The sequence below is a fragment of the Penicillium daleae genome (genome assembly GCF_028827525.1).
Source record: "Penicillium daleae strain IBT 16125 chromosome Unknown utg000002l_segment0_segment0, whole genome shotgun sequence".
Taxonomy (NCBI): Eukaryota; Fungi; Ascomycota; class Eurotiomycetes; order Eurotiales; family Aspergillaceae; genus Penicillium; species Penicillium daleae.
The window spans coordinates 1,159,965-1,186,076 of NW_026623150.1; the positions used below are offsets into that span (position 1 = coordinate 1,159,965).

At 49.5% G+C, this 26,112-nt stretch overlaps 9 protein-coding genes across 9 annotated transcripts; 7 read left to right on the forward strand and 2 right to left on the reverse strand.

Moving 5' to 3' along the window:
- Positions 1-1,257: 1,257 nt before the first annotated feature.
- N7458_001438 (putative MFS transporter) lies at positions 1,258-3,611 on the forward strand (the record flags this gene model as incomplete). Its single annotated transcript, XM_056904821.1, has 3 exons — positions 1,258-1,456; positions 1,540-3,369; positions 3,424-3,611. The coding sequence occupies 3 exons, from the start codon at positions 1,258-1,260 to the stop codon at positions 3,609-3,611; spliced, it is 2,217 nt and encodes a 738-aa protein (XP_056768928.1).
- Positions 3,612-4,412: 801 nt separating this feature from the next.
- On the forward strand, positions 4,413-6,355 carry N7458_001439 (putative MFS transporter; the record flags this gene model as incomplete). Its single annotated transcript, XM_056904822.1, has 7 exons — positions 4,413-4,767; positions 4,833-5,050; positions 5,108-5,152; positions 5,216-5,558; positions 5,616-5,678; positions 5,740-5,953; positions 6,004-6,355. 7 exons carry the CDS (start codon positions 4,413-4,415, stop codon positions 6,353-6,355), a joined length of 1,590 nt encoding a protein of 529 aa, XP_056768929.1.
- A 1,645-nt stretch (positions 6,356-8,000) lies between these two features.
- Positions 8,001-11,954, forward strand: N7458_001440 (uncharacterized protein; the record flags this gene model as incomplete). Its single annotated transcript, XM_056904823.1, has 3 exons — positions 8,001-8,468; positions 8,575-9,929; positions 9,989-11,954. 3 exons carry the CDS (start codon positions 8,001-8,003, stop codon positions 11,952-11,954), a joined length of 3,789 nt encoding a protein of 1,262 aa, XP_056768930.1.
- A 1,156-nt stretch (positions 11,955-13,110) lies between these two features.
- N7458_001441 (uncharacterized protein) lies at positions 13,111-13,805 on the forward strand (the record flags this gene model as incomplete). The annotated part of the gene is made up of 2 exons (XM_056904824.1): positions 13,111-13,630; positions 13,690-13,805. The coding sequence occupies 2 exons, from the start codon at positions 13,111-13,113 to the stop codon at positions 13,803-13,805; spliced, it is 636 nt and encodes a 211-aa protein (XP_056768931.1).
- A 429-nt stretch (positions 13,806-14,234) lies between these two features.
- N7458_001442 (uncharacterized protein) lies at positions 14,235-17,940 on the reverse strand (the record flags this gene model as incomplete). Its single annotated transcript, XM_056904825.1, has 8 exons — positions 14,235-14,352; positions 14,412-14,965; positions 15,188-15,436; positions 15,496-15,959; positions 16,009-16,428; positions 16,580-16,595; positions 17,054-17,805; positions 17,856-17,940. The coding sequence occupies 8 exons, from the start codon at positions 17,938-17,940 to the stop codon at positions 14,235-14,237; spliced, it is 2,658 nt and encodes an 885-aa protein (XP_056768932.1).
- Positions 17,941-18,713: 773 nt separating this feature from the next.
- N7458_001443 (uncharacterized protein) lies at positions 18,714-19,850 on the forward strand (the record flags this gene model as incomplete). The annotated part of the gene is made up of 1 exon (XM_056904826.1): positions 18,714-19,850. One exon carries the CDS (start codon positions 18,714-18,716, stop codon positions 19,848-19,850), a length of 1,137 nt encoding a protein of 378 aa, XP_056768933.1.
- Positions 19,851-20,694: 844 nt separating this feature from the next.
- On the reverse strand, positions 20,695-21,366 carry N7458_001444 (amidohydrolase family protein; the record flags this gene model as incomplete). The annotated part of the gene is made up of 1 exon (XM_056904827.1): positions 20,695-21,366. One exon carries the CDS (start codon positions 21,364-21,366, stop codon positions 20,695-20,697), a length of 672 nt encoding a protein of 223 aa, XP_056768934.1.
- Positions 21,367-21,693: 327 nt separating this feature from the next.
- Positions 21,694-23,383, forward strand: N7458_001445 (carotenoid oxygenase family protein; the record flags this gene model as incomplete). The annotated part of the gene is made up of 2 exons (XM_056904828.1): positions 21,694-22,606; positions 22,659-23,383. The coding sequence occupies 2 exons, from the start codon at positions 21,694-21,696 to the stop codon at positions 23,381-23,383; spliced, it is 1,638 nt and encodes a 545-aa protein (XP_056768935.1).
- Positions 23,384-24,271: 888 nt separating this feature from the next.
- Positions 24,272-25,928, forward strand: N7458_001446 (aldehyde dehydrogenase family protein; the record flags this gene model as incomplete). Its single annotated transcript, XM_056904829.1, has 4 exons — positions 24,272-24,334; positions 24,400-24,469; positions 24,534-24,967; positions 25,029-25,928. 4 exons carry the CDS (start codon positions 24,272-24,274, stop codon positions 25,926-25,928), a joined length of 1,467 nt encoding a protein of 488 aa, XP_056768936.1.
- Positions 25,929-26,112: the final 184 nt, after the last annotated feature.

Here is a 26,112-nt window from a genome sequence, read left to right on the forward strand (position 1 = left end):
CGGTGAGACCATACAACAAAGACATCGCATGGCCGTGGCGTCGCGAAGCAGCTCCCAGATTCGAGTGCGTGCCAACGGGAATCCGGGGATGGCATACTCTGGTTTGGCCTCGTTTCAGGAATGGGCCGAATGCAGGCAACATGCGCCCCGCTTGAGCTCCTCGTGCGGGCAGTGCTGGAGGGAGTTTTAGTAGCTGAGTCGTAGCCGAGTAGATCCTGGGGCATTGGGAATGTGCGATCGGCTCTTATCTTGCGCCTGTTTGTGCCAGCAACAGCGATCGCCGCGTGAACGCCTTCTCGTGACTGGGCCAGTAAGACACCCACCGACGCCATTGTGCTTGGAGGAGGCAGGGCCGACCGAAAACGGGCACTCCTCGGACTCCGAGAGTGTGGATCGGTGGAGATAACGCCCAGTCACAACCATGTATGGGAGTACTTGAGGAGCCATGGCTTGATGGAGAGAGGTGAGGAAATAGGAGGGAGTCAACTCCTCCCCATTGCGAGGACAAGCATGATATGGGAAGATAGTGAAAAAAAGGAACTTGCATAGAAATCACAAAACTGCAGAACGGCAGGGATCCTCGCGACCGTTGGAGAAATGGAGAATTGGAGAGGAGAAAAGGAGTGGACTGAGTGGGTTGCGACGCTCACCGCTTATTGGATCCCCGCAGCCACATGGGGCGATCCCGTTGACTTTCCTTTTCGGACTCGACGTAACGACGTGCGGTCCTAAACGTCCTCCCGTCCTTATTTGCTTGACGCCCCTCCTTTCGAACTCATATATATGAAGGCCTTGTGGCTGTCTCCCCCTTTCTTTCCCTGAACTCTTCATCTACGATCAAGGTATGCCTGGGACAGGTGTCAGTCAGTTGCCGTTGCTCGGGTTCTACCGCAAGCGCTGATTTGCCCCCCCCCCCGGACATAACCCTGCCCCTTATCTGATCAGCTTATTGAAGAATCCGAGATCCCCGAGATCACGGGCCTGGATTCGAATCTGGGCGACATTGCTTTTTATCCTGTCCCTTTCGGAGCTTATCGAGGCTGTACCTGTGTCGGTTTGGATCCTTGCATTAGCTGGCGTTGACTGGGGATAGATGTGAGTTGCTTCCTTATATGAGCTTCTGGCTCTTCATGTCACAGCTTGGTTCAGCATGCTGGAATCGAGGACGAGCCGAGACTAATCATGTTCTTTTCACAGTTACGCACGTACTTTCATCGCTCCATACATCGCATACACTGGTTCTGGGGTTCGGCGGAAATGGAATCCTCGGAGGAATCGACGCCTTCTACAATGGCCGAACACAAAGAGAGGAAGCCGACCCCTCAGCAAAGCGTCCCCCGATGGAGACAGCTTTTTGGCAGAAGGTCGAAGGAGGATGATGAGACCGAGGAAGAGACCTACCGAGCCAGATCGACTCTGGGAATCCTGAGTGATAAACAGACAGATGAAGTACCTGGTGAGACTCGACATTTATTGATGGGGAAACAAATTCTATTGCAAAGGGTCCCTGCTGAACCTCAACCTTTCACTGTGCTACAGGAACGATCCTTCTGCTGTCCTCCAATCGCAATGAGCCTCTCGGAATGAGGCACCAGCCCCGCCGAACATCAACCTCATCAATCCATTCCTCCGCTCCTCCTTCCCGATCTTCCTCTCGATCTGCTGCTCCTCAGAAGAAACGAACTGCGGATGGGCAGATCGTTCTCGAACCACAACCGGACGACTCCGTGAACGACCCCCTCAATTGGCCAGTTTGGCAGCGAGACGCGGCACTGTTCTCCTTAGGATTCTACTGTTTGATGGGAGGAGGAATGACTACAATCCTGGCCGCTGGGTTTGATGATGTTGCTAAATCCTACGATGTGACAAAGCAGAAGGTGGCCTACACCACTGGATTGTACATGATGGGTCTTGGACTTGGATCCGTTATCATGTCTCCCACGGCCATTCTGTTCGGAAAGCGTCCCGTCTACCTTCTGGGTGCGGTGCTTTTCATTGTGTCTGGCGTCTGGTGTGCCCTTTCGCCGAACTATCCAAGTTTGGTCGTCGCTCGTATTTTCCAGGGAATCGCCGTGAGCCCGGTCGAGTGTCTTCCGTCTGCCACGATTGCAGAGATCTATTTCCTGCACGAGCGCGCGTACCGCGTCGGTATCTACACCCTCTTGCTACTCGGAGGGAAGAACTTGGTCCCACTGGCTAGCGCTGCTGTGATCGGCAGTTTAGGTTGGCGCTGGGTGTTTTGGATCGTCTCGACGATTGTCGGTGCTTGCTTCTTCTTGCTGTTTTTCTTCGTTCCAGAGACGTTCTGGGATCGCAACCCTCGGCCACGCAAGCACCACAAGCGCCCTCACATGGGCAGAACTGTGTCTGACCTTGTCTCTCATGGTTTCCGCGGTCGTCGCCCACATCTTGACCTCCCCCATGAGTCTACCGAGGCCAAAGGGGAAGCTGCAACGGATATGCCGGCGACCCCAAGAAAGGAGAAGCATGCGCATTTCACTTTTCCGGACGAAGGGGGTAACGAGACGCAGGCTCCTGAGATAGCAGAAGACCCTCAAACACCCGGCAACGCCGCGAGTCCCGTTGCCGATGACCAGATTGTCACGGATCCGTCTACCCCGGCCGTCGAGCGTAGCAATGGTTTTCTGCAGCCACCTGCCCCGGCTGTAGTGTCACCCCAGTCTCCAAGCGAGTTGGAGGCTGCATGGAGACCGGCGCCATCGCCTTCACGCAGCGAATCGCACTCGCCGGGAATGCACCTTCCCGCCACCCTGCAGTATACGAACAGACTTCGCGATCGCCCTAAGATTCCTTATTCTCAATTGCTGCAAGTGTGGAATGGTCGCATTGCCCACGACAAATGGACCAAAGTTGCTATGCGACCTTTCATCCTATTCGCTTATCCGGCCGTCCTCTGGTCGGCCGTGGTCTATGCCCTGTCGGTCGGCTGGTTGATTGTGCTTTCCGAATCCGTTGCAGTGATCTACGAAAGCTCCGACCACTACGGCTTTACCCCACTTCAGACCGGTTTGATCTATATTTCGCCATTTTTGGGTGGCCTGCTCGGCACGGCTGTCGCGGGAAAGGTATCTGATATCATTGTGCGCTTTATGACGCGCCGCAACGGTGGTATCTATGAGCCCGAGTTCCGTCTGGTCATGACAATTCCTATTGCGCTCTCTACGACCATCGGATTGATGGGCTTTGGCTGGAGCGCCCAGGCAATGGATGCATGGATCGTGCCTACGATCTTCTTTGGTCTCATTTCGTTTGGATGCTGTCTTGGCAGTACCACTGCCATCACATTCTGTGTCGACAGCTACCGCCAGTATGCTGGAGAGGCTCTCGTTACCCTGAACTTTAGTAAGAGTATGTCTTATCCCCCATTCTGCTGCTCAGTACAAATCCTAACATACAATTTAGATGTCCTCCACGGCCTTATCTTCTCTCTCTTCATTGTCAGTTGGCTCCAGTCTGATGGCTCCCGGACCGTATACCTAGCCATTGGTGGCATCCAGCTATTCTGTCTCCTGATGACGATTCCAATGTACATCTACGGCAAGCGGGCGCGCATGTGGACTGTGCGCAAGCGATTAATGGAGCGATTCTGATTTACATTGCTGATTTACTCAAGAGTTTGGCAAGAATTGCATTAATACAACGCATGTAGTATGACAAATGATTGAGATTTTTTTCACCAACTTGAGCACCCGTAATCCTGCCTGTAAGGAAATAAAGTGGATGCACTTTTGGAAAGGTTCAAAATCCCTCGGTGCTGTTTCATTTGACTCACATCCTCGTCGCTATCAGATCGGATGCTCATCATACCGAGCACCTTGTTCTCTCTGCGGAGCCGGCATTGCCATGTGGCACTACGCAACCAAATCCACTGGCTGGTCAATTTTCGGACCTCGTTACCATTCTAGGAATCAGCCGAGCCCAAGATAATTCCATAATATTCGATCAAGCCCGCCATCTTACTGGGATAAAGTTCTTGGCACGGATTCCAGAATTCTCCGACATTGCGCCGGCCTCCAAAAACTAAACCCAAACCTGCCATTCTACCACAGATTAGGTTAATGCGCCGGCCCAACCATCTAATCAGATCAAAACTCAGCCACGCCAAGACCCTGTGAGATGTGTGCGTTGGAGGTCTTACGTTTCTCATTGGAGGTGGTGAGTCTCTTCTCCAATTAAGGTTGTCGGACGATGGCCGTTATCTGATCTTACGATCCACTTGAGCAATTTTCTTCCCTTCTGGAGTTTTGCTCAGCGTGCGTTGGGTTCTGAATTTCCGTCGGCCAATCTCCCGTATAAGTAGCCATGACAGGCCGATTACTTCCGTACCCGAACCCTCTTTGCTCCCCCTTTTCCTTCCCCGTCCTGGAATAATCCATTCACAGCTTGACGTGATGGCAGGTAAAGAGACGGTTTCAAAGTCCATGCTGGATGTGGTGTCGACTCCTGCAGAGGAGGACCAGGACCGCAATGCACCGGTCGCCTTGGACTCAGAGTCAGCCAGTGAGTCCGATGACGGCAAGAAAGCACCGCCGCTACTGGCGAAGCTGTTCGCTGTACTGTTGATTTCCTGCATCAGCTTTGGGTCGCATTGGAGCTCGGGCGTGACGGGTGCTATGAAGAGCACGATTAAGAAGGAGATGCATATTAACAATGTGCAGTTCTCGCTCTTGGAAGCGAGCGAGGATTTTATGGCGACAGTTCTGCTTATTCCCAGTGGTTTGGTGACTGATAGGGTTGGAGGCGCTGGTGAGCTTCACCTGCATAACTTGTTTGCCGAAGAGGTTATCAGGGCTAACGCTGTGAGATTGAAGAAATGATCGTGTACGGAAACATTGTTTATACCATCGGGTCGATCCTGGTTGCTGCTGCTACCACTGTACGTTCCTTTAACTTCATGATCGGCGGAAGAGTCATCCTGGCGCTGGGGGATATCGCCACGCAGATCGCGCAATATAAGATGTTTTCTTCCTGGTTCGCTCCCAGTAATGGGTTTGCGTCGACGCTTGGGTTTGAATTGGCAATTGGGAAGGTATGGAGGAGCTTTGGTGACCTTGAATGAAGTACTTCTCGGCTGATATTTAGCTAGATTGGCGGGTTTGTTGGTACATCCACGGCCAACGTAATTGCAAAGGTCGGTTGATAGGCTTGCATTTGCAAACAGGCCCTCTCAAAGGTCGAGGCTAATGTTTGATAGAAAACTGGCAACTTCGCCTGGGTCTTCTGGACAGCCGTGTTCATGAATATTTTCACCAATGCAGCCACAGCCGTGTTCTGGTTGTTCAGTCGGTATTGCAGCCAGAATTACAACGGACGTCGCGATACTGCGACCAACGAAGAATTAACCGAGCGAAACAAGAAATTCGAGCTCCAGAAGGTCTTCCAGCTGCCGTGGATGTTCTGGGCTGTGTTGGCCTTCTCGTTGTTCCAGACGAGCACGGCTATAACTTTCACCCAGAATGCGACGGAGCTGGCGGAGCAGCGATTTGATGTCGACTCGATCAAGGCTGGATGGTACAGTTCCTTGTCGCAATATGCAGGTATGACAATGTGAAAAAAATGATTGTATTCTTGGCTACGGTTAATTGGAGTTTCAGGTTTCTTCCTCGTTCCTTGCATAGGTGTCTTCATTGATGTTCTCGGCCAACGTGCCTCTGTCTGTAAGTCGAAGATACAATCTCTCCGCCTTCTATTATGACCAGCAAAACTGACCGCTGTTAGTATTCACCTGCGGGTTGGGTATGTTGTTGAGTATGGTGCTTCTCAATTTCACACCGTCCCGAGCAGGCACCGGAGCATCCTTTGGCATATATGCGATCGCCCTGTCGATGGGCCCAGCGTCCATTATCGACAGTATCCGTACCACTCTCTGGCACCAATCTGTCTTTGGTTCTGCCTACTCGCTCAAAGTCACCATGAACAATGCGCAAGTCGCGTCCTGACGCCTGGCACAGTGAGAGATATCATCACTGACATGTCGCATAGCATGAACATCATCATTCGGATCATCACCGGTGCGCTGCAAGATGCAGATGATAACTCATACCGACGGGTGGTCCAGGTCTATCTCTTCCTCGCCGCTGCCTCCCTTGTTGTCGGCTCTGCAATCTTGCTGGGTTCTTTCTTGACGGACTATCTCGGCCTCTTACAATGGACGCGACACAAACGCCTAAGGTCGGGTGCTGTGATCATCAAGGGTCTCAAAGAGCACAGCCTTGTGGTGCATGCCCAGCGCACTCGGCGCGTGTCCATCGGATGCTTCACAGCCCTGCTGCTCCTGATAGTTGGAGGATGGGTGGCGTATATCTGGGGTGCCGTGACCGGCCACAACTCGTAGTTCACTGTGTGACAAGTGAGCGATGATTGTCTCTGTATACCACAGTCATCTGCCGGCCCTACCGTCATTTGAGTTATTTCGATGACGAACCACCATGGGAAATCGGAATATTACATGTCCTTATGAGTCCTTTGCACGTACCGTTACCCACAAGTAGGGAGGATGTTCCCCGTAGCTTCGGTACCAGTTCCGATGTATCGGTGTACTCCTCAAGTCCAGTAATTAGACGGACAGATCTTGCCACCGCCACCGCGTCACGGCTGGCATGCGCCACAGGCGCAGCCCTGCGAATGAAGATGGGCGTTGGAGCTGTAGGATGAAGCATCCTAACCTCTCAATGACGCCGATGGCTTGCGAAGTGGACGGTGGAATCAGACATGAACCGACTTGATCAATTTCGAGGCAGGTAAAAGTACATAGAGGGGTCCCCAAAAAAATCAACATATACACAAGCCCCCCTTTTTTCTGCCAGATTTTATATTACTAATAGACCACCTGATTAACTAACTAACTAACTACAGTAGGCGATCGATTTCCCCCATCTTCTCTATTATTCTATGACGTCTTTGTTTATATGACGTCATCTAAATCGTGTAGGGTAGGCGGAAGGGCAGATGGCAAGATTTGGCTGACCGCCCGATGTACAGGGTAGGCTTCAAGCCTTCATCAAGGGCAGATGTCAGCCACTGCGCCCACGTCGTTCAAGACTGGATGCACCATTTGAAGTGGAGTCCATCGTGCTCCACTTCCACTGGCAAAGTGGAAAAAGGAGCCTGAGGCCATTATCTCCAATCTGATTCGCATGGATCTCGTCGCCACTCCACGCCATCATGCCTCCCCTGCTCACCCTCCCACAGCATCCCATCCACTAACCAGCCCACTATCCATAATCCACTGCCATTCCACTACTGCCCCTTCACAGCTTCCACGCTCGGACTGTTGATCGCATCCTTCCCCTCCAATGGCGCCGCGCGGCCAGGGTCCAACTCTGTTGCTTCCACAATGCCCTATCGGGATAAGAGAGGCCCCGCTTCCAGGGCAGGGAGCCTCTAACTGATGGGAGCGGTGGGGAAAGGATGCACAACCGATCGAGTCACATTATTGCAAAGAGGTCCCTCATAAATCATCTTCTCTGGACTCATTCTCCCCTGGCTGGTCGCTGCCATGGTCAGTCCTGTCCCCACCTCACACTTGAGATCCCGTCGCCGCGTGCTTCAGCCCGAAACAACTCCCTTCTCTGGAATTTCCTTGGTTCCAGTCCCAGCGCTGCCCGCTGCTATTTTCTGATTCTCATGTTAGTCGGTGGGGTATACTTCGTCTGGGTTTGCCCACAAAATTCTTTTCCCACTTACACGATACACTGTCTTCTAAGCAGCCGATCTTCATTGCCCATCGCTCAAGGACTAGCCCACTCGTGTTGGCGCAAGTTGTCGGCTAACAACCTTTTTACAGTAGCCCACGACTTGCCTCTCTTTCCCTCTTGCCTTCAACTCAACTCCTTGTTGTCGTTGCAATTTTCGATCTCGGGCGCATACGAACGCCAATAATCGGGATCGTGATAGCCCCGCTCCTGTCTGATACCCAGGGACCCCGGGTCCAAGGATGTACAATCGTATCCTGACTTCTCCGGGGTTAGCGGTACACCATGGAGCCCTCTAGGACACATCGGAGTGTTGAGCACAAAGCGGATCGCAGGGTGAGAGAACTTTACCGCTACTACCAGCCTGCTGGCCCCTCTGGCCTGATTGCTTCTTGGCTGTCTAAAGGTGAAGATTTACCGTCCTCTGGCTCTGCAGGGACCCCAGGCACCCCAGCTGCTAGCGATGGCTCGACACACGGCAGCAGTAGTGCCACCACGCGTCCATCCACTGCGATAGGCCCAGAAGCACTCGTGCTGGGTTCGACAAACAATACATTGACCTCGTTTGCGCAACTTGCCGCGCTGCGCTTAAATGCGGAGCGTGCTTTCATTTGCGTCCTCGATCGAGATCGACAGTTTATTCTTGCGGAAGCTACCAAATCGGTCAATTTAAACGATAAATCTGTTCATGACCACAAGGATGACCTTTGGATTGGATCGACTGGCAGTTGTAGAGCATGGAGCTTGTGCCAGGTGAGTATCTGAGATTTGGTGATGCGCTGATATTTCTAGAGCGCTCTCTTTCCTTCAGAACCCCGTCTATACCAACCAGCAGTATTTTAACAACACGATATTATAGGAAACTGTCGCTTTACCTCCGTCCGATCGCGAGACGCCCCATTACGAATATATTGTAGTCAACGACTTGACTGAAAACGAGCGGTATAGCCAGCTACCATTCGTGGCGAATGAACCCAATTTTTGTTTTTACGCTGGGACGCCCTTGACGACGGACAATAATATCAACTTGGGATGCTTTTTTGTATTGGACAAATCTCCACGAAATGGCTTGACATCGTTGGAGAAGGATACCCTCGGATCGTTGTCCACATTGGTGATGGATTATATGAAAGTCTGTCGACAAGCGTCGGAGGGTCAACGAGCCGCACGCCTGTCAAAGGGGCTGAGCTTCTTTGTCGAAGGAAGCTCAAGCTTCATCGACAGTGTTGATCCGTCCCGCACAGACAGTTGTCCTCCGCACTCCGTAACGCCAGCGTCCACAAATAATCGTATTAGCATGTCCGGGGGTTCTCGTGGGAGTCACCACTCCGATCCTGCGTCCCATGAGGTATCGCACAGCCCACTAAACGACCGATCGCTGAGCAGCGATACTCGGTCCACGAGCTCCGGTGTTTCGGGTGCCTCATTCTCGAAAGAAAACACGGGCACCTCGGGCGCGGCTAGCTCACTCCCGGAATGGCTCACCAGCAGTAGCCGCAATCGACTCCCGCCTGACGATTCGCATGGTAACTCATGGTGTTTCCGTCGCGCAGCAAATCTGCTTCGCGAAAGTCTTGCTTTGGACAACGATGGTGGCGTTGTCTTCTACGAGGCAACCAATAACACGTTTATGGATGCCGATGGTGGAAGCGACTGTTCTGGTAGCGATACCGGTGGTCCTGCAACGATTTTGTCCATGTCAACCAACGAAGATCCGTTTTCCCCTCGAGCCGGATCTGTCGTCACATCTCCAGCAGCCAATCTGGATCGCTCGTTCCTGAGCCTGCTACTCCGGCGATACCCAAGAGGCAAATTGTGGTCTTTCCATCGTGATGGGATAATCTCCACCTCTGACGACGATGATCAAATGCCTCGCGACGGGGGAACGCCATCCATCAATCGCTCGCCTCGTGGGGCTCCGGCCATCGATATCACAAATCCAATTGGCAAAAAGAAGAAAGCTGTCGAGAATTCTTGGCTCAACCAGTACTTCCCCGGCGCAACACAGATCCTCTTTGTGCCATTGTGGAACGCAGTAAGCTCTCAGTGGTTTGGGGGTTGTTTCTGCTACACGACTATCGAAACTCAAGTGTTCTCATCTTCTGTTGAGCTGAGCTCCGTCCTTGGGTTCGGCTCGTCTGTTATGGCCGAGTATAGTCGTGTGGAATCTCTGATTGCCGATCGACAAAAGGGTGACTTTATCGGCAGTATATCGTACGTTGACTTCTTTGTAGCATCTCTGTTGTTGAACCTTGACTGACTTTGTGATTTAGTCACGAGCTTCGAAGTCCGCTTCACGGTATCCTGGCGGCAGCGGAATTTTTGAACGGCACCCATCTCAACGAATTCCAGGATTCCTTGCTTGAGACAGTCAATGCTTGTGGCCGAACACTGCTTGATACGATGAACCAAGTTCTGGATTTCAGCAAGGTAGTTTCTTTGGAACGAACCTGGCGCTCCCTGAAACGGAGGAAGGAATCGCCGCTGGATTTTAAGGGGAACGATAAGCTCGCATCTCATCTGGACTCATATGTCGACACAGATCTTGCCATCCTTGCCGAAGAAGTTGTGGAAGGGATCTGTCTCGGCCATGCTTATGGCCAGAGTTCAACCGCTTCTGCCGACCTTCCGGTTCTACAGTCTCACAACAACGCAAAGTATGCGGGTGCTCGCAATAATGTTGATGTATCAATTGATGTTCAACATCAGGACTGGGTTTACCGAACTCAACCGGGTGCTTTGCGTCGAATCATCATGAACATCTTCGGAAACGCAATGAAGTATACCGAAGAAGGCCGAGTCTCTCTGAGCCTGGAGGCTGTCAGCCATTCCGAGGGTCGCTCCCGCCGGCAGGGTCTGGAAGACATTGTTACCTTAACAGTGTCGGATACCGGAAGAGGTATCTCTGAGGAGTTCCTCCGAGGCAAGTTGTATACGCCATTTGCCCAGGAAGATTCTCTTGCGGTCGGCACGGGGTTGGGTCTTTCCATCGTACGTAGCCTTGTGAAAGCGCTGAATGGTCATATTCGTGTTCGCAGTCGCATCGGTGAAGGTACAATTGTTCGTGTGATTTTACCTTTGGCGAGACCTGTTGGCGAAGAAAGTCCACCGGTTGAGCCGCATACATACAACGTCCAGCAGCGTGAAATCTTGACCCAAACACTTATGCTGCGCGAAGGCTATCCTGGGAAACGGGCTGCCATTTGGGGAACTGACCCTAAGAGCATGGCCCAGAATGAAACCTGGGGTGGGATTGCCAAGTATCTTACCGATTGGTTTGGCATTGAAGTTGTTGCATGGCCTTGCGCGCTGCCTTTGGATATCTTGCTCATTAGAGAGGTTGATCTGCAAGATTTACGAAAGGTTGAGCTTTCAGCGACCCTTCCTTCCCTTTTGATCCTCTGCTCCAAACCGGTGGACTATAGCTTGGCGCAGTCTGAGTGGTTACCTCTTGCTTCGTCTGTGGACATCATCAGACGACCATGCGGCCCACACAAGCTGGCTCGGAGTGTGCTGAAGGGCTTGCAAAACTCTGGATCAGCCGTAGTCACGCCTGCGTCTGTGGTGAAAGATCCCATGGAATCTACGGATCTCGTTATTCGGGCTCCGCCGATGTCGTCTGCTCTCCCCTCTCCCACCACTCCCTGCCCGATTGACGAAACTCTTCCGAATTTCGACTCTGAAAAGACTGTCGGTACTGGCCCAACATCTCTGGGTGAGCTCCCTCCCGACGCTTCCTCTGTCATTTCCGCCCCACCAGAATCCATTGCTGCAGCTCCCCTTCCCCGACCATTGGTCCAAGGGGCCATCGAGGCCACGCGGCCCACACAGGTCCTTGTGGTCGATGACAATCGTATAAATCTCAACCTCATGATGACCTTCATGAAGAAGCGTCGTCTATCAGAATTGGTCTCGGCAGAGAATGGCAAGCTGGCCGTTGAGGCCGTTGAGCGGATGTCGACTGGCTTTGACATCATCTTCATGGATATTTCGATGCCCGTGATGAACGGTTTCGAAGCGACCCGAGCTATTCGCGCACTGGAGCGAGAGAGCGATGGCCGTAGACCGGCTATTATTATCGCGCTGACTGGACTGAGCAGCTCGCGGGATGAGTCCGAAGCTTTGGCTTCTGGTGTGGATTTCTTCCTGACCAAACCAGTATCTTTCCGGGAAGTGTCTCGCCTTCTGGATGAATGGGAAAGGGATGGGTTGCAAAAGGAACGGAAGAATGAAACATGAGACATTCGTTGCTTGATGGGCTGGGCTTGTTTACTCGTTCCGAGGCTAGTGTGTCTCTCTCATCGTCTCTCGCTTACTAGCACGTGGTTTCAATTTCTGGACGTCACGCCCGGGTATCTCTTCCTTCTTATCTACCTTGGGATCAGTTCCATGGGTTCACCCCTTCTCTCATTTCGGAGCCTCTTTTCTACGAGATTCTGCACCGGCATTGCTCTTCTTCGGCGATCAGCTTTGATCATGTTACCATAACGTTGTCAAATAGTCGCCGCAGACAATGCTACGGACTGTCTTATCTTTGACTCTCCCATCGCCTGATATATTGTCTCACATTTTCATGTCATATTTGATGTTTTGAAGCGTACGATACACGACTGGGCACATTGCATTGAGGTCGTCAGCTGGGTATACGGAAAGCTACGATCGGCGTTATCTTTGATTTCACAATTTCTCTTTCCGCTGGGTTATCGGTTGCGATATGGCGCTTGTACGTTACGGTCTTGTTGCCCCCTAAGGCTGTCCAGATGGACGTTCTCTCTTTTCTTTGGGGGCCTGACGTGATTCGGACTACACTCTGCTGAGTCTTCCATGTGTATACGATGAAATGGAATCAATGTGAATGGCTTATCCATGACGATTAACTGGTTAAAATATATACATAATGCACATATTGCTTTTGATGATTGTGAAATTGCTAAGGATAGTTTGGTAAAGACATTGACACGCAGAAAGATCCAACAGCAAAGAAGTTGAAACACATCTAGATCCGTTTTCGGTTCCTATCAGACTATCTCTCTCTTTACTGTGCTCTGTAGTATCTCCTCGACCACGTTAGAGTTTCTTTGGGTGGTCAGGCAACTAATCATGCAGTAGAACCACTGAGGCCGTCCACAGATCGCCAAATACAAAGGCACGACCCATCAGCTCAGCTCTTGCACTCAAAAGTCGCCTCCACGTCCACCTTGTCTTCCGCCCCCCTCTCTTTTTATATCGATCTTTTGTTTTCGAACGCGTCTTGATCTATTACAGCTCACTCATCATCCTCATCAATATCGACCCTCTTCACCCCATACCGGCCTTGTTCAGGCTGTGAATACCCTCTTACTACTACTACCTGGTAACAGCTCCAGTCGCTCATTCACGCAGCAAAATCTCTACGATGGCTTCACCAGAAACTGTGTCCACAATCCTTGCGCGAGCCTTGCCTGATCTGAAAGCCGACGGTGATCCCACTGACAGCAGCACGCTGCCTAGTGTCGATTTTGTTGCTGGCCTGAAGCCGTGGTCTGCCTTCAAATCCGACATTATCTCCGATTTTCAACTGCAGCAATGGAGTCAGACCGTACTGGGTTACTATAGCCAGGGGCCATTTTCTCTTGAAACAGAATCAGTGTTTGTTGCGACCGAGCGTGGGGTACGTGGACGCTCCAACCAAAGGATCGGTCATATGCTGGGCAGCGTCTTCAAAGAGCAGCAGATCGACCTTAGATTTGCGGATTTTAAGTACCAGCCACATGTGATGCCAGATGTCCGGGCACCAAACTCGATCATTATAACTCGCTCCGCCGAATTAGGAGTTGTGGGAGAAGTGAGAATGCCCTGGGTTGCGCAGTATGACCTAAAGGTCATGGTGGATCTTATGGATGCGGGAGATGACACGAAATTTCGGCATGGAATTGGTGAGTCTATCTCTTGCTCTTTCAAAAATGTTTCAAATTGGCTAAAGTTTCCATTCCAGGGCAGCTTGCACATTCCATGAAGGAACTGGACATCAAGTACGGCTTTCTTACCAACTACAATCAGACGGTATTTGTACGCCAAGTATTGTTGTCGGATGGGATGGGCCTCGAATAATCACCCGTCATTTATCACAATGAGACATATGATGCCTCCGGGGGCAAGATCAGCATAAGACAGGCATTCTTTTATGTTGCCACGTTAGTCGCGAATGACTGGCGTTTTGCTCTAGCATCCAAGCTGCCACCTCGCCAAGAGCAGCAGGCTTGGACCGAAATCAGGCGTGATGTTGATTAGGGATGGATGTGGGTTCAGTCCGTTGCCACTTCAGCTTCCATGATGCCTATCTACTAAAATAACTTTATCATGCCTAGAGAACTCTTCCTTTCAGCGATTCATTTACTTAAAAACGCTATCGAGTACTATTAGAAGTCCTGATTGTGTGTATGATGGAATGAAGTCAAAATGAACGACTGCTTCATGACGATACATTACTGAAAGTGTATACATAAGACATGCATTGCTTCCTGTCGGCCATTGGAGAGATTAGTGGGGATATTCCTGCATGAGAGTAGTACCAGTCATCGGCTCAGCAAAATCAAGGTGAGAGAAAATAGTACTCCAAGTGTGATCAAGGTCCACATTATTGCAATCCCCGAAGATGCTTTGAATTATTAGTATATCTATAGTGTCCAATGTTTATAGAAACTTCCTAGCACTCACCGATCATGAAAACCATTGACAGCCTCAGCGGTTAGCAAAGACGCATCGAAGTCTTGCAGGGAGTCCAAAGGATCAGCACAATCTGGGAATAAACCCCACTCGGTAAGCTCAAATAGCACCTCAGAGATCATTGTCTCCCCAAAACCCGTGGTAGAGAGGGATTGGAGGATCTTCAAACATTTGCATATATTATCAAATTGCTGCTGAGATTTTGTGAGCGCGAAAACGCAGATGAAAATCTGTAAGATATCCAACGCGTAATAAAAGTCCAGCGCAATTATGCTGGATTGAAGGTCATTGGCGACCATTATATGCATAATCTCCAGCATTTTCTCCGCAGAGTCGGTGCAGATATCTGTGAAATGGCTCACAGATAGGTGAAAATCAGTCTCTCGTTGCTTCTTCCAGCACAAGAGCTTGTATAGTAGGAACGGTCTGCCGACTAGAAGCCGCATGCTATGATATCTTAGATGGAGGACCGAGATCGCCCGCTGGAGGAGGAGTGCGTTTGGAGTCGAGATGTTCAGATGCAAGGGAAGTGAGCCGAGCCAGTCCTGCAGGGAATTGAGTATCCCTTTCATTACTCTCATCTTCGGACGATGATCTGGTAACAGAGGCTCTCTGTACATCTGTGCCCGGATGCCTTTTCCCAGTTGTCCGAGAGTGCTGCATGCGGCGAGATAACCAGGCGGACTATATGAACCAGAAGGTAGTATCTAGATGACCTGGTTAAGAGGATGCGAGGATCAATGTAGAACAAGAAAACATGAACGTACGGTTTCGGATGGCAGAGGAGGAGACTGCCAAGCGGATTCTGTTGCAGATGGCTTGCCGATTCTTAGTGATAAGTCTTGATCGAATACTACGAGGGACCACCAAACTCGTCGAGAGTGTTCTCTCTCGACGTTACCATGCGTGGAGGAATATTTATCGCAGTGTATCCCAAGTGAGCATGCGATCTGAATAGCGATACTGCTGTAGATATATGCAGGGTTCGAGAAGCCCTGAGATTGCATAGCTGTTGCCTGTTCGCGGCCACTCAGAGAGCTGATTGTGAATGTTTGGGCGAATAGCTTGAACTCACCAATAGAACCATCGATCGAACGCTCTCAAGACTACCTTCATCGCAAGCCTCAGGCACAAAAGATTTCGCATTCTTAAGATAGTCCTTTGCAGTTACGCTATCCTCGGGACTGGCCAATCCGAATTTTGCGATTGCCAGAATGGAGCAAAGAGAGCATCGCCATGAGGCGGTTAGCATCTCTTGCGAGACATGATATGTCTCCTCTAGTTGAGCGTGAAACCTTTCCGACGAATAGAGCCAGTAGAGACAGTGGACGTCTTCAAAGTATTTTGTGACAAGTTTCAGACAAGTCTCCCATGGTGGAAGGACCATGGGCTTTACCAGTGGGCGTGATATCGGTAGCGGCATTGTCACCGTCACCATTGCAGGAATTACATCAGGGCTCAACGGTGTTTGAAGACCGTTTCTCTTGAAGCAACGAATGGCCGTGTTAAACGGTAGACCTGATTCAGCCCCCATATAGCCTATGAATAATTAAGTAAAGCACATATCGACTAATAGCAGGAAGCTCACGGTATTCTCCCTGAGAATCTTCAAGAAGACATCCTAATTTGTGGTATAGCGAGAGCACCTGTTGCAGTAGATGGTCTTCTGCCTCCTCCTCGCTGCTCGGCGTAGCAATGATACTATCAAAGCACCCGTCCTGCAGCTCCGTTTCCCCTTCTTCATTAAGAATGGCGGTCATTGCAGGCGATAATGCGTTAGTCGCGTTTGGCTGGTCGGCAAATGTTCCCTTGGCTGTTTGGCAACTCCGAGCCAGGGATCGAAGGTTGTCCGGAGTCAGTTCGGTATCGGGTACGTAGTGCTTGAGAATGATCTGCATATTCCTGAACTCTTCTTCGGATACAAAATAATAGGGTCTCTGGCGTCGCTTGTCCGGGTCAATACGGCACTCGGCATTAATACTGCGACAGTAGTCACAGGGACCAGGAACTATGAAAATCAAATTAAATTAGTTGTTCTGGTTGAATACTCCCCACTCCTAAAACTCGAATTGTATAGGGAAGAGAAGTACCTGGATTCTTGCACTGTAGTCCTCGCCAATTGGTTAGAATGAAACGTGGTGGAGAATTGGGTCACGTACTTTCGTCTTTCGACCCCTGCAACGCTCGCAGCTCATCGCAGTCCGGCTTAGTCGAGTGTCTTTACGGTGACGGGCCATGATGAATGGTAGTAATGCGTTCAGGAGAACTAACTGGAGATCAACTTAAGCAGGGTTGTGGGGCTACTCGTCGAAATCTGGGAAAGGATGCGGGGTTTGCGGGGAACCAGGCTCTAGTGTTGTTGCTCGGATTGTGGGCAATGATACTCTGGCATTATGACGTGGCCTGTGACGCATACTTGTTGAGAGGCTTTCTTTGTTGAATAGCTTCTCCCCAACATTGGGACTACTGTACTTGAACATAAGAGGCTAGCTACATATAGAAACATGGGTTGGAATGAAAATCTTTATGTGTAGAACTAGCGGGATACGAGCTATGGTCTCACAAAGGACTACCACAATCTTTCATTTGTTCGAAATTAGTATGCCTGCCCAGAGGATGCACACGTCTCAAACTCCCCAGTCAGTAATAGTTCGCGCAGGTGGGGCACTGCTGGCTCCCTCGAGCCATTTTGGTGCTTGCATATCCTCTTCGGCTACTTCTTGTTCCGTGACAGGGTGCCTATAATGGAATGGAACCACACGAGTGTCAGGCCACAACGAGAAATCCTCAAGGAGCTCATCGGGGCCAAGTGGGTCTGCCGGGAACTGTTCCTTGAACAGGGGAACGAAGTTCTTTGCTTGTTTCCAACCCAATTCAAAAGATCCATGCCAGAAAGGATAATAACGAAGTCTGAGAATCTTCCACACACCATCCTGCAGAATGTATTCATTTTCATATACTCCACCTTCCCACCATTGGCGATATCCACCCGGGAAATCAGCTGAAATGGACTCGTGAGTACCTGCACTCATGAGGGCGCGAATCCGAGCCTTTGCCCTCCCGACCTTTGGATCAAAGTCAATTATATCTTGCGCCATGAGATGGTCAAGGAGCCATCCGTCGATTGGACCATTTCGACCACCGACGAATCTCTTCGCGAATCTCTCGATGTACAAGCGGTCGACGCCTTTCTTTCCGTTGAAGCGTCCGTTCAAGAATTGGACATATGTATCGGGATGGTCAGCGAAAAGCTGAGAAACCTGGGTTATATTACTCGTCAGTTTGAAATAATTCACAGTAAAATCCTCAGGACTGACCTCCTTGTATAAACACTTGTCAAGGTAGTAGCCATACTTGTGATGAAGTTTGCGTACGTCCGACTCCCCTAGTCGAGTTAGTACAGCGCGCAAACGAGGAGTATCTAATAGATATTACCAGTAAGTTTGACTAGCGCATTTGACAGCTTCTCAACCTGAGCTGCTAGTGTTGAGACATCGGACGCTTGGCAGTCGCTTGACATTGTAAATGTTGTATATCAGAGAATGGAAGATGTTCCGGAAACAAAACTCAATTGATGATAATGAAACAGCTAAGGGATGCCGAAATTGATTTATAGACAATTAATGCCTGGTTCAGAGATCCAGTAAAAGATACTGGCCATCGTCGATGGTTCCGATGCACCACTTCCGTCGGATGATTGGAGCCGATGTTATTCCCTCGCTATGTAGCCACAAAGCCACATGCAATGAGGATTACGAGTCTCCACGACATTCGGGGCTTCTCCTATCTGACCAGATACTATTTCTATCAGTAACAGCGCCCTTCTTGTGGGGCACCCACACTACCCTTCGCAAGCCTCGGCAAACTATGAGTTCATTGTCAATGTCGCGACCCACAAGCCCCGATGATGTTGGAGACATCTTTTCTCTGATCAGAGGCGAAAGAAGGATTATACTAATATCCATTTTTGTTGCTTTGGCTCAATTTCAGTATGGTTACGATTCTGCTGCGGTTTCTGGATTCCAAAGTATGGCTGGTTTTCTCGCCGTGTTTGGATATGTGGACGTAAGTACTACACCGTGACAAGAGTCAGAGCTCAACTAAGCATGTCTGAAGCCTACGAACGCTCTAGGATATGGTATTCGCACATCTGTACAAACTCTTATTCAGAGCCTTCTCCAGCTAGGCGGGCTCATCGCCTCCGTTTTCATTTTCAAATTTGGAACTCGCATCAGCAATAGAAGAGGACTGTGGATTGGGTGTGGTTTCTCCATTATTGCGATTATACTCCAAATGAGTAGCGTTCAATTCGCTACCCTGTATGCGGGAAGACTTCTTCTTGGAATATCAAATGGTTTCTATCTGACGTATTCGGCTACATATCTGGGAGAGATCGCGCCTACCCATCTACGTGGCTCTGCCGTGGGACTTGTTACATTTCAAACCTCATTCGGTGCCTTGATAGGTGTCCTGGTCGACAACTATACGACGAAGTATCAATCCCGTACTTCATATTTGATTCCATTAGGAGTCATGTTCTTCGTTCCGGTATTTTTATCGATCGGCCTGATATTTCTCCCAGAGAGTCCACGACACTATATACGCCTTGGATCAGATGTGAAGGCTGAACATGCACTACGAACCCTTCGAGGGATCAAAGATCATAGTCAGCTCATGGCTGAAGTTGCTGCCATACGTGAAGCGTGGATGTTGGAGAATGCGCACAGTGAGAACATTCGGCTTGTGGACGCATTCAGAGGGACCAACCTCAAGAGAACATTGCTTAGTCTCTGTTGCAGCATCGGCCAAACAGCAAGCGGTGTCATATTCTTTTCCTCCTTTTCTATCTACTTCTACGCTGAAGCAGGTGTCAAAAACGAGTTTGTATGGGTCATGATGAGTTTAGCAATCGCTCTGACGGGCAACATGGGCGCCTTTTTTGTCATGAGACTCATTGAGCGGCGTGTCCTCTTGAGTATATGCTCCATCGTTAACGCCTTAATCATGTTCGCTATTGCTGGCGTATATACGCGGCTGAGCACCGGATCCTACACAGCTGCGCAGGTCCTCGTCGCAATGGGAACATTGTTCACATGGGTCTATGGAATAGGGCAGGGTCCTGTGCTTTGGGCACTGACGGTAGAGTTGCCATCCCAGCGATTACGATCAAAAACCGTTGGTCTTGCAACAGGCTGCAACTACATATTTGCGTGGGTTGCAACATACTGCTCACCCTATTTCATCAACCCAACCGCGATGAATTGGGGGCCAAAATATTGCTATATCTGGGGGGCGAGCAATCTGGTCTTAGGAATGTGGGCCCTCCGAGTGATACCAGATGTCAAGGGCAAAAGTCTGGAGCAAATAACAGGCTCGATGATAGGTCAGCCTGAGAAGAATGCTGATGACACAGTGGCGGCCTCAGGATAGCGTCAAACATCTGGCATATGCCAGAGCCTTAGTCCGGTCTGTATGTAGCTTTTAATAGCCTCAGTGCAGCCACCGAGAGGTGATTAAAGCTCGAAAGTGGACACGTGAAGTTTGGCAACATGCTCAAAGACAGGAAATCAAGAGAAACAAATCACCGAACACTGGAATTCCTACACAGTAGAACTGGGCTGTTTTCCCCCATTTTGAACTTTCCAATCTCGCGCGAGTCTACAATTTGAAATAAGCCTGATTTGGTGCATAGAATATATGGAACACTAAAGCTAATTATGGCAACTCCGCCAGCTGGAAGTACTTTCTTCATACCTCCAATGGAAGTTGGAACAGCTTGATAGCGTTCTCTCTACCTATCATCTCTTTTGTCCCGGGCTCTATGTCGACACTTCTCCACCATGTCTGGGCCTCTTCAATTCTGTCATAGGGCGTATCTACTTAAAGGTCAACAAATTTCCCCATTGCCAAGAAGCGCTGAAGAGTCCTACCGATTGAATATAGGCACCGGTCTGCTCCGATCTCTTCAATGCAGAATTTCAGACCAGGAGTAGAAAAGTTTCCGGAAGTTGTGATGAAAACATTGTGCTGGAAATAGTATTTATAGTCATGCTGTGATGGGCGAGCTATCTTCTTGGTAGGCTTGTTGTACCAATGGGATGCTCTCCACAGATTGAATGGAATACTGTCAATGGGTCAGTAATTTGTCAATTTTTCTTTTGGTTATTCATAGGTCTGACTTCTCTCCCAGGTGGCCCACTACGATCTTGAGTCCAGGGAACCGATCGAAAACGCCTTTGCAGAATTGTTAGCGAAAATCCTTCGTAGGTACGGGCTAGCAGGAAGCGATACCAGATGAGCACATTGCATAGATATGAAAAGAAAGATCCAAGTGAAACTGAACCCCGGCTCCCAGTAAATGCATGCGAGAACTGTAAACAGAGCTCTTGCTTTGAAGCTCCTTCTCGGACGGGTAGCGAGGATGAAAATATACAGGCACATCAAGCTCCTGAACCTTTGTCCAGAATGGATCGTAGAAAGGGGTGTCATAATATCTTCTTTCCCTGCCATCTGTCCCAGTGAGTTGGTAATCATTCACGATCCCACCATAGAAACCCAACTCCTTCACTGCCCTTTCCAACTCAGATGCCGCTTGGTATGGGTCGTGCATGGAAATTGCCGCGAGTCCTCCGAAGCGGCTACGATTTTTTGACACCTCGCTTGCCAGCCAGTCATTGAATTCGGTGGCTGTTTTCTCAGCCAGTTTCTGACCAGGGATGCCTTGACATCCTGGTGATGTAAGGGATAGTAACATGTACTCGACCCCCTCGGCGTTCATCGAATCGAGTCGTGACCCATGAATATCCATTAGTCGCGCTTTATGGGTCTCGATGGCCTGTTTTCCTGTATCACCGGGTGTCAAAATTTGTTGAGACTCCTGGAGCAGCCATGCGGTATCAGGACTGATGACAGCTTCCTCAACTGCAATGGTTCCTTTGAAAGTCATCGTGCTCTTGGAGGTTAAACGGACAAATATTCACGATGGAAGTATGCGTATGATCACTATGGAACCTAGATTAAGCCTCCATGTACATAAATATTTAAGATGGGGAACAAGCTATTAAATTTCGGCATTTACATGGCTTGACGTTCCCGATTCTTGGTCGAATCTCGGGAACATTACGCCGACAGCCCAGTGAGGAGCAATCACGAAGCGTGGCTAACATCGGCGTCAAAAACCCGAGGAATCGTCAAATTTCTCGGATAAAAGGAAAATCTGTTAGATTTCAGAACCATCTAGTATGGAAGGGTAATTTGTGCTACTGTTCACAAGATGGCTCACATCTACGAGGTTGCTAACTTGGTTGAATACCCCTATGTCGACGGTCGGAAGAAGGGAGACCAAGTCAAGTTTCCCGACACTCCAGTTTTCCAAACTTTCAATGCACCCTCCCGACTTGAGGGCGACATCTTTGATCTTGAGATTGACGGAACTATTCCACCAGAAATCAATGGCACCTTCTATCGGATCCAGCCTGATCACAGATTTCCTCCCTTGTTTGAAGAAGATATTCATTTCAGTGGGGATGGCAGCATTACGGCAATTCGAATCCAAAACGGCCATGCGGACTTCAAACAGCGCTATGTAAAGACCGATAGATTTAGAGCAGAGACCGCTGCCAGAAAGAGTCTATTTGGCAAATACCGCAACCCGTACACTGATTCTGAGTCTGTGAAAGGTGTTATCCGAACAGTCGCCAATACCAACATTACTTTTTGGCGAGGGATGCTTTTAGCATCGAAGGAAGATGGCCCTCCATATGCGATGGACCCGACCACTTTGGAAACTATTGGTAGATACGATTTTGAGGGCCAAGTGCAGTCTCCTACCTTTACCGCCCATCCCAAATTTGACCCAGATACGGGTGAAATGATTTGCTTTGCCTATGAAGCGGGTGGGAATGGAAATGATGGGTCTTGCGATATTGTGGTCTACACCATTGACGCCAACGGAAAGAAGACAGAGGAGGCCTGGTACAAGTCTCCATTTTGTGGAATGATCCATGACTGTGGAATCTCGAAGAACTATGTAGTTCTTCCGTTGACACCTCTGAAATGTTCTATTGATCGACTGAAAAAAGGAGGCAATCACTGGGCATGGGACCCCAATGAAAGCCAATGGTATGGGATCGTGCCTAGAAGAGGAGGAAAACCGGAGGACATAGTCTGGCTACAATCCGATAACGGTGAGGATTTTTCCTCTGGGATGTGAAAAACTGGAGCTAATAATCTATGCAGGATTTCATGGACATGTCGCTGGCTGCTACGAAAACGAGGAAGGACAGGTGGTCTTCGACTTGACGGTTGCGGATGGGAACGTTTTCTTCTTCTTCCCGCCTGATGGACAAGATGCGAGTACATTGAACGCAAGAAACCGTCTACAGAGCATTACCCATCGTTGGGTGTTTGATCCCAAAGGCAAAACGGGATCTCATGTCAAGCCTGAAATCCGCTGGGACACCAGTGGTGAATTCTCCCGTATTGATGATCGATTCGTTACCAAAAAGTACAATCATTTTTGGCAGGCCAGGATTGATCCAACTCGAGAATATGACGCGGCTAAGTGTGGCTCGCCAGCTGGAGGCCTCTTCAATTGCCTGGGCCACTACACGTGGGATGAGAAGAGTGAAGATGTACTCTGGGCCGGGCCACGAGCGACATTTCAGGAACCAACATTTATTCCTAAAGATGGCGGCGGAGAGGGCGAAGGATGGATCATCGCCCTTGTTAACCGCTTAGACATTCTTCGAAATGATATAGTGATAGTGGATGCCAAGAACTTGAAAGGAGGACCGCTGGCAATTATACATCTTCCTCTGAAGTTACGGCTCGGTCTACACGGCAACTTTGTTGACCAGCGAGAGATTGAAGGCTGGCAGCGTCGTCGAGAACCCAATGGTGAGGTTGGCCCGGCTTGTCCAGCCCAGAAACCTCTTGCGTGGCAGTTGAATGATTTTGCCTAAACTGGATGGAGTGTTTTCATAAAGATGTCATTGATATAGATGATTAACGAGGGAGTGCGCGATGGCAGTCTGGGCGGAACAGACAGGTCGAGACACGAAAGAAGTGGGCGATTAGGAGGAGATTCGGGTGGTGAAAAGCCCCCTCGGCATGGCCGAAGAAGATGCACAGAAGGCCAAATCAAATAAGAGGTCAGGTTTTTGTGAAAGGGTCAATCGGATATCAAGAAATCAGTGTTCGAAGATGATGAGAAAGATTGAATAGAATTGATTCTCCAATGATGCGTATAAAGGAATGTGTATCAATCTATATATCCAAAGCGTATCCTCCTAAAGGGTTCTTCTTCCCATCTCATATGAGGCCATTCGCCGAAGTCCTCTGCATCAACAAGTCAAAGCAATCAAACGATGTAAACAAATCAAACAAGAGAACGACGCGATCAAATCACCAAAGCAAGTTCCGCCTAAGAAATCGGGCTACCAAGCACCCGTCATCAGTTCCCCCACTACAATAAGTACCTAAGCGTTGCTGTGGTATATCCTTTCCCTAGCCTAATTTGGAATAATGTTACGTACCATCTTAGAAGTAATATGATTCACTTCGCTATTTCGTTATGATCATTTGTTGGAAATATTTTCCTCTCGTTGGGGGCTATGGGATTGGCCAGAGTAGTTCAACTATTAGCGAGCGGGGTTCTGCTGTACTTTGGCTCCAATTTAGGTGGGGTCGGACTCATCGAACCGATGGAACGGGAGACCCCGAAGTTGGAATTGCCGTGTCTGGTGTGAAGATCCCTCGAAGTCACTTAGCACTCTCTTTTAAACCCCTCATCTTCGCGCTTGCCTTTGCTCCTACCAAGTGACTACATTCCCAGGGAGCAAGCACCACCCATGGGGACAAAGCAGGACCCGAGAGTCAAGTCTTTCGAGACACGACTATTCATTAATGGAAAGGTTTGTTTACAGCACTGTATTCGTCGGTCCTTTGATAGCAGCATCGATCCTAACCCTTGTCAAAGTTTGTAGAGTCTTCCGATGGGGGCAAGTTTGACCTGATATCCCCAACTACAAATGAGAAATTCACGGAGGGTGAGTTTGGTCTTGAACACACCCTTCCATGCATGACAGTGATATTTAATATGATTCATTACAGTCTCCGAAGCAACCGTGGAAGACGCGAATGCGGCTGTGGCCGCAGCGAAGGCAGCTTTCCCTGCCTGGTCCGCTCTCTCACCCACCGAACGCGGCGTCTACTTTAAGAAGCTTGCTGCTTTGATCATTGAATCTCACGATGAATTAGCTGAGCTTGAAGCTCTGTCCATGGGTCGCCCAGTCTCTCTTTATTTCGAGTCCCATGCAGCAGCGCAGTCACTAAATCATTACGCCGAATCTGGTTACCAGGCTCTCGGAACATCAAGCTTAAATACGCCTGGTTTTTTGAACATGACTTTGCGCCAGCCATATGGTGTCGTGGGTGCCATAATTCCTTGGAACGTACCGGTGCTTTTCTTGATAAACAAGTCTGCCCCTGCATTATTGGCAGGAAACACGGTAGTGGTGAAGAGCAGTGAGAAAGCCCCGCTTACAGTGAGTCTTGTGATGGTTTGAGAATAATGAGCGACTGCAGAAATGCTAAATACGTTTTCAGTCTGCCAAGATTGCGACTCTCGTGGAGAAGGCTGGCTTCCCCCCGGGCGTTTTCAACATCATTTCAGGCCATGGCCACATCTCAGGCAACGTACTATCGCATCATATGGATATACGCGTTATCAGCTTTACCGGTTCGGGTAGAACTGGCCGTCTCATTCAACAAGCAGCCGCTAAGTCTAACTTGAAGAACGTGATTTTGGAACTGGGAGGAAAGTCTCCAGCGATCATATTTCCAGATGCCAACCTTGAAAGAGCTGTGAGGGAAACCAAACACAGTATTCAGTGGAATTCTGGTCAGGTCTGCATGGCTAACTCACGCATTTATGTTCACGAGTCAATCGCTCCCAAGTTCATTGAGCTATTCCAGGAAAGCTTTGCCAGGATCAAAAGTGGGAACCCACTGCTACCAGAAACAGATCACGGCCCACAGGCCGATGGCATCCAGTACAAGCAGGTGCAGTCTTATATCGATGAAGGTAAGAAAGTCGGCAAGATGATATTGGGGTCAGAGCCGTCCGAGAACCAGGTTGGATTCTTCGTTCAGCCTACTATCTTCCTCGAGACACCGGAAGACTCAAAGATCATGAGAGAAGAAATCTTTGGACCAGTCGTGAACATCAATACATTCAAGGATGAAGACGAGGTTGTGGCCAAGGCGAATGACACTGAATACGGTCTCTATGCTGCGGTGTACACGAATGACGTCAACCGCGCTCTCCGCATGGCAAGAAAGCTTGATTCTGGCAGTGTTGGCGTGAATTGCACAAGTCCTACCGGTGCTCGTGACATGCCTTTTGGAGGCTACAAAGCGAGTGGCGTTGGCCGCGAGGGATGGACTGTCAGCATTGACAACTATTTGGAGGTCAAAAGTGTGCTTATCAGAGTTGATGAGGAATGAGCTTCTCGGATTGGAAGTGCAGCATTGTTACCTTAGCACCGTTATGTTACCTCTCAAATTTGCCCATCTTGGCGAGTCATCACCAGTTTGGGGGCCAGAAGAAAGTCTCGCCTTTTGTAACAATTCCGCTTCTCTCTACATTCACTCAAATGAATATTTCGGGCTCTCATACCTATACTTCTAC